This window comes from Drosophila ananassae, chromosome XR (genome assembly GCF_017639315.1).
Source record: "Drosophila ananassae strain 14024-0371.13 chromosome XR, ASM1763931v2, whole genome shotgun sequence".
Taxonomy (NCBI): domain Eukaryota; kingdom Metazoa; phylum Arthropoda; class Insecta; order Diptera; family Drosophilidae; genus Drosophila; species Drosophila ananassae.
Genome location: NC_057932.1, coordinates 6,425,478 through 6,436,710, shown reverse-complemented (window position 1 = coordinate 6,436,710; position 11,233 = coordinate 6,425,478). Strand labels below are relative to the sequence as shown.

General features: G+C 41.2%; 1 protein-coding gene across 1 annotated transcript; it reads left to right on the top strand.

Moving 5' to 3' along the window:
- The first annotated feature begins 6,127 nt into the window (after nt 1-6,127).
- Nucleotides 6,128-7,205, top strand: LOC123257660. Its single transcript, XM_044717483.1, has 2 exons — nt 6,128-6,294; nt 6,371-7,205. Exons 1-2 carry the CDS (start codon nt 6,128-6,130, stop codon nt 7,203-7,205), a joined length of 1,002 nt encoding a protein of 333 aa, XP_044573418.1.
- The last annotated feature ends 4,028 nt before the right edge of the window (nt 7,206-11,233 follow it).

Here is an 11,233-nt window from a genome sequence, read left to right as displayed (position 1 = left end):
AGGTAAATATTAAGGGATGTGGTACATGATTAATTTGCGAAGGCAACATTTTGGAAAACTTATAAGTAATAGAAATTAACAATAATGTTTCAAAATGCTATGCCATTTTACATTTTCTATAGTGGCAGAACTAGTTTGGCAAACAAAACTGTGTGCTTTACAAGTTAGCGATTTTCGTTATAGATTCTTATCTTGGGGGAATAACGGATCTATGGCCGCAGCATGGTACAGAGCAGACTCCAATCCTAAAGAGTTTTAACGTTTAAGCGGAAGAAAGGGGGGGTTGATTCCAAGCCTCATGGAAACCTCGTGTTCCTCATGTAATATCAGGGACGTGCAGGGGGGTTGAGTTTTATATAACCTCCGTTACATTTCCTCAAATCGATCCTCTGCAGCGTTATTTTCTTCTATCGGCTTCCTATTTTCTTTCTTATATATGTTTATATAAGCTCGGCCAAATACCAGGCCACCATGGCTCTGTGAAATACACGGCTGTTAGAACCGTCACAACAATTGCAATTTTTCTTTCTCACCTGATTTGGCCGAGCCAAATTGAAGAATTTAAAGTGCAAATCTTGATTGCACTTGAAACTCGCATATATTTTGGTCTAAGAGTCAACATAAATTCACTAGTGATTTAAATATATTTATTGGGGGTCACGTGTGATTAATAATACCACGTGGTTATCGAACAGTAAAGTAGAAATCTTTGATTTTAATTAACCATCCGCGAGAGTCAAAGTATGGTTGGAAAGTGAAGCTGGGCTTATCTTTGATGCCAAACCCAAGCATAATGGAATATGCATCTTTAAGGGAGCTTTAACGGGTTCAATTAATTGCATGGGAAAGAAAGGGATGACAAGCATGCATTTTTGGAGACCACTGCAATCTGGACAATGGGACGGAACTGCTATTTTTTTGTCTTAAAACTAACTCGTGAAAATCACCCACAGGTAAGAACGAAAAATCTATTTTTCGGCTCAAAGCTGAAAAAAGGGTGACATTTACTAAATATCCTTAGCGTGAAAGGTTCCTAGTTCTTTTTCTGAAAAGTTTTCTAGTTAATACAGTGATTGTCCGGACTTTTTCTTTACACGTCCTTTTACTCCAACCGGTGCTAGCTTAGCATTGAAATTATCTGCCGCATTGCTAAGCCACTATCGTCACTATCTGTCCAATTTCAAATGTCCTGTGATGGCTTCGCAAATCATACTTACGTTTGTTGGTCTGATAGGCTTTCTGCATATGTTTTTGAATGAATAACTACTTAAGTACTTATTCCATTCCCTCTGATCGGTCTGAATGTAAGATCTTAGCGCCGCGTTAATAGATCTATTAACTCGTTCTGCAGCGTTGGACTGAGGTGCGTATGCTACTGTGCATACGTGTTGGACTCCGTAGCGATTCAAAAATGCTGAGAAATTGTTTCCCTTAACTCCACATATTATGTCTAGTGAAATAGAAGAAACAATAAAAACCCAAAATTTTTTTGAAAGTTGTTGTAAACCAATGGTATTACTATTGAACCAGAAATTTCTTTCTGGTTCTGGTCTGCTGTACATAATCTTCCTCTTCGTTTTATATATTGCTTTGAATCTACGATTGTTTTTGTTAATTCTCCGCCTATGATGCTTTTGTTTGCCCAACTATCTAATAAAGCATAATAAGGTTGATCGAAAATGTGAAGCTTAACAAACGGACGATTATCTTGACCATTTCGTGTAAGGCTCGAGACTTTATACATTGTGGACTTCTTCAAACTGTTCAAAAATTTGCGCATTCGCCTGGCTGAGTGTGAATCACGGTATTTCTTTGAAAACAATTCAGATCTTCTTAACTCATATTCTTTAAGTCTAATGTGATACGGCTCTATAATTTTAGGACTAATTTCTACGTCTAACAGTTCTGGTTGGACTGGATTTAAAAGTAGGGTTTTATTTTCGTTTGAATCTATTTGCGGACATCCCTCTGGTGTGAATTGCGGATGTTCTGTGGACCGTTTCCCTAATGCGGATTACATTTAATACATTTTGGTCAATAGTTATCTAAAGCTCCACATCCGTAGCAAAACACACGCCGAGGTTTAAGACAATCTAAATACCTGTGACCTGGATTCCAACACTGCATGGACGTTGTCTTTATTGCAAACACCTTTTGGCTATCTGTCTCTAAGTCCGAAACTTCATCTTGTTGGTCCTCTATATAGACGGCATTAATTGTACGTCTAAAATTATTTTGTGAATTCCCTTGCTTGTACTTATTGTTGCCAAAGAAGCCCTCATGTTTGTGACACTCTCGTCTCAACGCTCACAATGATGGGGTATCCACATGCAACAGCTCATGATATCATTCTGGTCTTAGATTGTTTCTAACTTCCGCTACGATTTCTTCATCAGACAATAGCTCATAAGACATCAGTAATTGCAACCATGGCATCTAAGAATTCATCGAAACTCTCGTTTCGGCCCTGTTTCTGTCTACATAAGGTATTAACTTTGGGATGTTAAGCAGTTAACTCTATAAAAAAAATCTTCTACTGAGATATCGCTAAGCAGCCCTGTAAATTTGATATGCCAATTCGAAATAACATTAGCAGTTTTATCTGAGAAATCTGTAACAGGATCTCTAACAAGCGAGTTATTATTACGTCTGTTAAAATGATTGGATCGTGCTTCACTGTCTAAACTTATACGAGGATGGTTTAGCATCGACATTAGCCTGAGGATTTGTTACATCCTGACGCGATTTAGCTCCTAGACTCGTTCGAGGGTTTACATTTGCATTCGGCCTTTGGTGAGATCGGGTGTTAGGTCTGTTTCAAGGAATTGTTCCGGTAGTTGTGTTATTGTTTCCAACAGCTCTAGTTGTCCTAGAGGGGAGAACGTTGACTTCTGCATTTATCGGATTCTGACTTTCAATCTGAGCTCGCTGACAAGCACTTCGACAGATCGGACAAGTTTCATTATTATCTAACCACGATAATATGCATTGGCGATGGAATCTGTGTTTACATGCAGTCTCCACATATTCTCCTTGAATCTCCTTGAATACCAAGTTTTCTAAACTGCGTCTGACTGCCATTATATAAATCTGTATGTTTTGTTAGTAATATATTTATTTGTTTTTTATTGTTGTTGGGGTTTTACTCCGAGACAAGCTTACTTCACTTTTCAGCTAAGGTATCTCATATTTCTTTCATTTGGGTATATTGAACTATTGTGAAAACTATCAATTAAAAGAGAGTCTTGCCAAGAATGCTCAGCAAAACTAATCTCCAATTCTGATTGTTTTCCGAAAATAATTTTAGGAATTACATTCAGTTGGAATCGAACCGATATAAATTCAGAACGAAAAATCCTAAACTAATATTGTAAAACCTAATGATATACAACAATTATTTAATACACGTGAGTCTTGGTCACTCGATTGGCAAATCAGGGGTTACCAAATAAAAGAAGTCTTCGATAGTGCTTAATAAAGGGGGTGGCCAAAGTTGTCGGGGAATAGGGAATGAGAATACCAGCTTGGAGAACTCAGGCGTAATAGATCTCCTCTTTACCCGCCCATCCTTGTTGCACCATTATCATTGGTCAACCCATGTTGCGTTAGCTTGTCTCTGGAAACCCCACTGAAATATTTAGACGCGATTCATTATATCTTCATTACTTCAATATATTTAACATGGGCATTTCAGCGTTTTGTTCATTATTTCTAATATAATAACATTCTAATCCTAGCTCAATATTATTAGTTCAAAGCAAAAGCCTTACAGCGATCAATTTAAGAATTTACGTTGTTTTGAATTTACAAAATTAAGAAACATAATTCACTTTACTTAAATGAAGCGACTTTACTCCATCCTGAATATTCATATACATATATCTTGTTTATATTTCATTCTAAGACATATTCTCAAAGTGTTGCGGCTATGCCATACTTACAGCTCGTCCCTCGAGGTCAGCAGGCCTGTCGACTTCCAATGCAGCTATTTATATATTCTAAATCAAAGTCTTACTACATAATAAGGTAAATATTAAGGGATGTGGTACATGATTAATTTGCGAAGGCAACATTTTGGAAAAATTATAAGTAATAGAAATTAACAATAATGTTTCAAAATGCTATGCCATTTTACATTTTCTATAGTGGCAGAACTATTTTGGCAAACAAAACTGTGTGCTTTACAAGTTAGCGATTTTCGTTATAGATTCTTATCTTGGGGGAATAACGGGGAAACCCCGTTCAGGTCTTATTTGGGGGGAAGACCTGATTGCCAAAATGGCATTTAACGTATCTAATTCTAAACGGTTCCTAATTTTAGTTTTCACTAAGTTTACTTGGCTAAAAACTCTCTCAACCTCAGCATTTGCCCAAGGCAATGAAAGCAGGCTGAGAGCAAAATTCACCAGGTCCTCATAGAGGTTGCTGCCTGCAGAATCCCGATAACCCTTCACTTCTGACCAAAATTTGGAAGTATTTTCCAAATTTTCCCAATTTATTAGGTGAATATTGGAATATTGTTAAATTGTTTTGTTTTTAATCTCAGAATTTAGATTTTAAAAAAGAACAGATTTGTGAAAAATCTAAAAAAAGGACAGATTTCATGCGGCGCTCCAGTTTGTTGCCAGCGAGTTCGACGCTGATCAACGCATCTTCTGCCACCAATTTCGATCCATCGTTTGGCAGAACCTTTCAGGCTTTGCCGCCACTGCCACTGCCCACTTTTAGTGGAGGTTATGCGGAGTGGCTTGAATTTCGGTCACTGTTCTCGACCATGGTGGACACAAACCCATTCATCAGTCGGGTCGAGAAGCTTCAACGGTTTCGGTCCTTCCTCTGTGAATCTGCCTTGGAGACTGTTCGATCGTTGGAGCTCACGGACAAAAATTATGACGTCGCATTGGAGCTGCTAAACAAAAGGTTTAGTAATCGCAGGCTCATTTTTCAAGGTCATGTTAATGAGATAATGAATCTGAGGGCCGTAGAGTCCGCATCGGCGACGAGGCTTCGCGACCTTTCGGACGAATTTAATTCGCATATGCGAGCCCTGGCAAGCATGGGAACGACGAAGCAGATTGCTAGCTGCATCATGTCACGCAGTCTAAGTGGAAGGAAATGCAAACTGACTCGGATTCGTTGGATTCCATTCCATCGTGGGAGTCCATCGCCAGTTTTCTAGAGCAGAGATGCCGGACTTTGGAGAGCATGGATTTGCCGATGACATCGTATGCACCAAACCTTGCGGTAGGCCGGCATAGGTCCTTTCATCCAGGTAACTCTGCATTTGTAATTACCAACTCGTCCGCATGCATGATTTGTGATGGCCATTCTCACATAATAAACTCCTGCCCAAGGTTTTTAAGCTTGTCGCCTGAGGATCGTTTAGGCGATTGGATTTATGCCGGAAGTGCTTTGGAGCCTATCTCGGCATTGCAATTCGTCAAGCTGCCGTGCTTGTGGACGCAGGCATCATAGTTTGCTGTATTTTGGTGGAAATTCGCCAGCTCAAGGCCAACACTCCTCTCCCAAAGTTTCTGCATCTTGCGACGCTGTTTCTCGGTCAGCGTCCGCTCCCGTCAATTCTCTTGTAGCCAAGGATCGTTTTGGCGATGTGGTGCTGCTAGCCACTGCCAATATTTTGGTCAGGAATCGCTCCGGAGTTCTACTGCCCTGCCGAGCGCTGCTAGATTCTGGTTCGCAGGTCCATCTAGTCCCCTCAAGGCTGGCGAACCAGCTGCAGCTGCGGAAGATAAGGTCTCCGGTTTCTGTATCCGTCATAGGTGACGGAGGGTTTTCCACTGATGGGTTTTCTGTGCAAGTCAGCTTGCAATCCCAATGCTCTGACTACTCGGCGCAAGTAACTGCGATCATAGCCTCCAACATCACTGACCTTCAGTCCAATTTTGCATTAGACGTCAGCTCTTGGAAAATTCCTGCCAATGTAAAGCTAGCAGATCCTCATTTTCACCAGCCGCAGCGAGTTGATTTGCTAATTGGAGCTGGATTATTTTACGAGCTGCTTTGTGTCGGGCAAATTCATTTGTCTCCTGGTTTGCCCTCAATCAAAAAAACTCGGCTCGGTTGGGTTGTTTGTGGAGGCGGAGGTCCTGACAATGGCAAGGTTCTCATGGCTGCTGAGCGGTCGGGACTGATCTGCCCAAAGGGGCCTTTAGATGAGCGGCTCGATCAACTTCTTCGACAGTTCTGGGAAGTGGAAACCTGCACCGATCCAATTGTGAAGGCGTCAAAGAAAGAACTGGATTGCGAGAGTCACTTTGTTAAAAACTTCGTGCGGTTAGAAGGTGGTGCCTATACAGTCAGGTTACCAATTAAACACAACTCCGGTTTATTGGGTGATTCGTACTCATAGGCTCTACGAGAGGAAACTGTCTCATCAGCCCGAACTGCTCACTCAGTATTCGGCCTTCATAAAGGAGTATCTTAACCTAGGTCATATGTCCCTGGTTCCGCCGGAGTTGCATCGAGACTGCAAATATTTTCTGCCACATCACTGTGTGCTAAAGAAGGACAGCACTACGACGAAACTTAGAGTGGTGTTCGGCAGTTTCGCTGTTACCACCTCCTGTTATTCTTTGAATGACATATTAATGGCTGGGTCGGTCATCCAACCTAAGGTTTTTTACATCCTGCTGAGGTTTCGTTCGCATCCGGTAGCGCTGACTGGCGACATTTGTAAGATGTACCGTTGTGTGAGGATGGCGTCGTCTGACAGCTTCTTGCAGTGTATTCTGTGGCGAGATTCCCCTCTGGAGGAGCTACAAACATATAAATTGGACACTGTTACATATGGAACAAAGCCTGCGTCCTATCTATCCGTACGAGCGATGCACCAATTAGCTAAGGACGAGGTGGAAGACTTTCCAGTGGGATCCGAAATCTTGTTTCGAGATTTTTACGTTGATCATCTCATTTCTGGTGGCAGCTCCAAGGAGGAGGTTGTTGGCATTTTAGGGCAGATTTCAGCGCTTTTGTGTAAGGGCGAGTTTCAGCTGCGGAAATGGTGCTCTAATATCCCTAGGACTGTGTTGGACGGCGTGTCTAAAGGGGATCGTGAGTCTTATCTAACTTTTGATGACGGCAACTTCACGAAAACGTTTGGATTGGCTTGGGATCTCTCCACAGATCAGCTGCTGCTTTCGATTTCTGCTCTTCAGTCCACTTCGAAGCTGTCCTATCATCAATAACGCGGTTATACGATCCTTTGGGCCTTGTTGGTCCAGTTGTTACTAGGGTAAAAATATTCTTGCTGTGCCGAGAGCATCTTTCTTGGGATGAAAGCTTACCTCAGGGTTTTTACACCGAGTGGTAGGAGATTTGCCGGAGCTTCAGTCAGTTCCAACGTGTAGAATTTCCTCGGCTGGCGCTTACGTCTGGAGCACTCGTGGAGATTCATGGATTTTGTGACGCCAGCATTTACGTGTTACGTGAGCACGTGTCTACATAGTTTCCAGGTCGCCAGAGGCTGAGAGCCGCCTTCTATATGCGAAGTCTCGAGTATCGCCTTTTATGACGTTAACTGCGCCGAAGTTAGAGCTGGCTGGAGCTAAGTTGTTGGTGAGAATGATGGCAGAGTTTCACAGTCTAGGCGCTTACAAAGGGAAGTATTTTTGTTGGTTGCGACTCTTCAGATGTGCTATCTTAGATTCAAGATGAGCCTGCCAGGTTTAACGGTTTTGTCGCTAACCGCGTCTCAACCATCCAAAATCTGACGAGTTCCATGGAGTGGCGTTATGTGACCACGTTGAAAAACTCGTTTGATATCTTATCTTGTGGAACCCTTCCTACTGAGTTGATCAGATCCAGTTTATGGTGTCAGCGGCCGCCCTATCTTTTAAAGACACAGGAGCACTGGCCTGCGAGGATAGTAATCGAGAAGCCAGCTTTATAGCTTCGCCCTTCAAGGCTTCAGACCGCGTGGCGACATGCATATAAGTTAACTCCTTTCCAGTTCTTCAGCGAGTGTTTGCATACGTTTGTTTGGCATAAGTTTGGCAGACGGGTTCGACATAAAGAAATTACCGTTTATGATCTCAAGGCGGGGATTCGCATGCTTTTGTGGGCAGTAACGCCAAGCATAATCCTTAACTTTCATGAGCACAACCTGCACGGTGGACCTCGATCGTTATTGGCGATGATACGTTCTCAGTATTGGCCGATTGGGGGAGAAAAACTGTGCTCAAGGCAACAAATAAATGTGTGAGATGCTTTCGTACGAAACCTCGTTTGTTGGAGAATGTAATGGGCGATCTTCCGAAGAAGAGAGTGGAAGGTTATCAAGTCTTCGATGTAACCGGCATTGATTTTTGCGGTCCTTTCTTCTATAAGTCGGAGGTTCGCAACAAGGCTCCCATAAAATGTTACTTTAGCGTCTTCATTTGTTTCACGACAAAGGCCGTCCATTTAGAGCTGGTGACGGATCTGTCCACCGCCGCCTTTCCGCATGCACTGAGGAGGTTTGTTTCTATCAAGAAGAAGCCTCGACAGATCTGGTCCAGCCAAATTCGTTGGAGCTAAAAATCAGTTCAGCGAATTAAAGAGACTATTTCTTACCGACGAGCACCACAGAACCGTCTTAGATTTTTGCCTTCCTGAGTCCATTGAATGGAAGTTTATCCCTCACCGTTCTCCCCACTTCGGCGGCTTGTGGGAAGCTGCTGTTAAGACCGCCAAGTATCATTTTTACAGGGTTGTGGGCTCGGCTGTACTAATATTGCTGCAGTGATTAATTCGCGGCCATTAGTTCCACTCTCTGAAAACCTTGCTGATCTGGATGTTCTGACTCCTAATCATTTTCTGCACGGAGGGCCTCCTTCTAGTTTCAGGGAGCTAGACCTGACAAAACTCAACATAAATCGGCTAGATGCTTGGTAACGCGTCGTCTTTCTTCAGCAGTGTTTCTGGTCCAGATGGAAGGAAGAGTATTTAACCCTGTTGCAGCAACGGTCCCAATGGCGAATCCCTGGTTAAAGCATAGCAGTAAATGACATCGTGCTGGTGAAGGACGCAAACTTGCCTCCAATGAAGGGGCGCTTGCAAGGTGTAGTGTGTGGATTTCCATCACGGCACTCATACGAAGAGCGGTCATAAGATAGACAGAGAAAAGCTTAAGAGCTTATCATTATTGGAATTAGCTAATACAGAGATTCGACGTGGGATCGTAATCTTTTAATATATTTTGGATTCGACGACAACCCCCTTTTTCGCTACACGGAGAGAAAAACTCCAGCGAATTATTTATAAATTTGTAACTATTAGCAGTGTAATAATGTGAATATCGGCCTGCTGAATTTTATACAATGCTTTCGAATTCCTTTAGTTAATTATGAAATTATTCTACGAAAGAATGAATATTGTACATTAGTTCGAATTTTGCACCCACTTTAGTTTTTTTGTCAATAATTAATATTTTAATATCCTTTGTTACTTTATTATAATTATATAGATATATGTATATATATATATGTGATATTAAAATATAGGTGAAAGAATTTAGATTTAATTAAATAATGATAACTTTGATATAATATTCGAGCATGGCCAGGCTAATTTATTGTTCTATTTAAATTAATTAATATAACATCAATATAACATAACAACGTGGGTTAAGAATAGGGTATAATGAGCATCTAATACCCTACAACTGATCAGAGTCCTTCTCTCTCTATCTTTCTTCTGAGCCTATTTGCCTTTTAGGTGATTTGTTTCTCTTGTTCTCTTTCATCGGGGTTTTTCTTTAATAATTTCCATTTAGTTAGTGCACTTAAATTTATTTTGATGATGTGTAGTATGGATACGAGAAAAGAACTACCCCCATCCGTCGAGCTTAGTCTAAGATCACAAGAAGTGCACGCCCTTCACTCCCATCCATACGTCCCCAAGGTATATCCTCTGGACCTTGCAGTCGATCTTGCAATTTGGTTCTGTTTAACTACAGCCCGTACACCCCCACGTAACAAGTTGGCTAACAACGTAGGGAGTTCGAACCGCACCCACACATTACAAAATTGGCGCCCAAACGGTGAGGCCTGGTTAGAGTTATCTAGTCAGTTTTCTTTTTTTCATATCGTCTTTTGTGGAACTGCAAGAGGCTAGAGTTTTTTTTGGCATCTTGACCCATTAGGTCTGTTTAACTTGAATTTCGATGGAATTCACCAACTGTTCGTCTATAGGAATAGGGATTGCAGTTCAGCAGCTTGGACTGATCGACCAGAGCGCCTGTTGTGTGTAACTTGGTGAAGTCAAATTAAATAATTTCAGATTTACCAGATCCGAATAATAGATTCTGGTTAGGAATCACAAGACGCTGGAAGAATTTTAGCTCTTGACCTACTGGATGTACATATTATCGGAAGTTTTATGAGTCAGTAATTTTCTAGTGTATCCCCAAACAGAATCAGAGAAAGAGAGATTTGATCGAGATTTGAAAGAGATTGTTTCAGCACATTTCGGATTTCCGAAAAGCGCTATACGAATTTCGGTGGCGGATTATATTTGATTTTTTTTATTTGATTTTTTATTTGGCGTATTTTTAATTTTTGAGTTTTTATAGCATTATTTTTTTTATATTGAATAAATAATTTGATATTTTACCATGACAGTACGACACAGCTTAAAGAATCCAGCAGAAGGCGTAGGAGAGCAGGAAACTATTTCTTCCACTTGTCGCGAACCTACGAGTTCAAACGATATGTTGGCTACGACTCCCTGTAATCATAAATTTCATTACAGCTGTTTAATGCCTCTTTTACAAGTTAAATCAATTTGTCCCGTTTGCAGCAGTAGTTGCTCAGTGAACCGACTATCCCTTACTAACAATAACGTAACGGTTAAAATAAACGAGGTAGAGGCCCTAGGAGAAATGTTAGATCCCAGTCTTGAACCAATTAGAGCTAATCCATATAACAGAGGAAAAGGTGCTATAGCAAGAAAGGGGGTACAGACAAGATCTATGCAACGTAAGGGACAGCCAAGTGACCCATACCTCGAGAGCGACAACCATCGAGAAGGGGTAGGCAGAATCAAAATAACCGATTTAGTACAATCATGTATGCAAGCTCAACAAAACAACAGGTTGCAGAATATATCCCAAATTATTAACGAAAGGCGAATGAATGGTTTTGAATGGTTTCATCGTTCTTGTCCTAATTTCTCTTGGCAAACCTTCCAGCAGGAATTTTGAGAAAAAATTTCAGGAATTTTCCGATATGGACAT

Bases quoted from the DNA above. Each gene is read 5' to 3' on its own strand.
- LOC123257660 (XM_044717483.1), top strand. From the start codon at position 6,128: ATGGCTGCTGAGCGGTCGGGACTGATCTGCCCAAAGGGGCCTTTAGAT. The intron at 6,295-6,370 runs GTTAGAAGGTGG...TCGTACTCATAG, and splicing joins TTTGTTAAAAACTTCGTGCG to GCTCTACGAGAGGAAACTGT.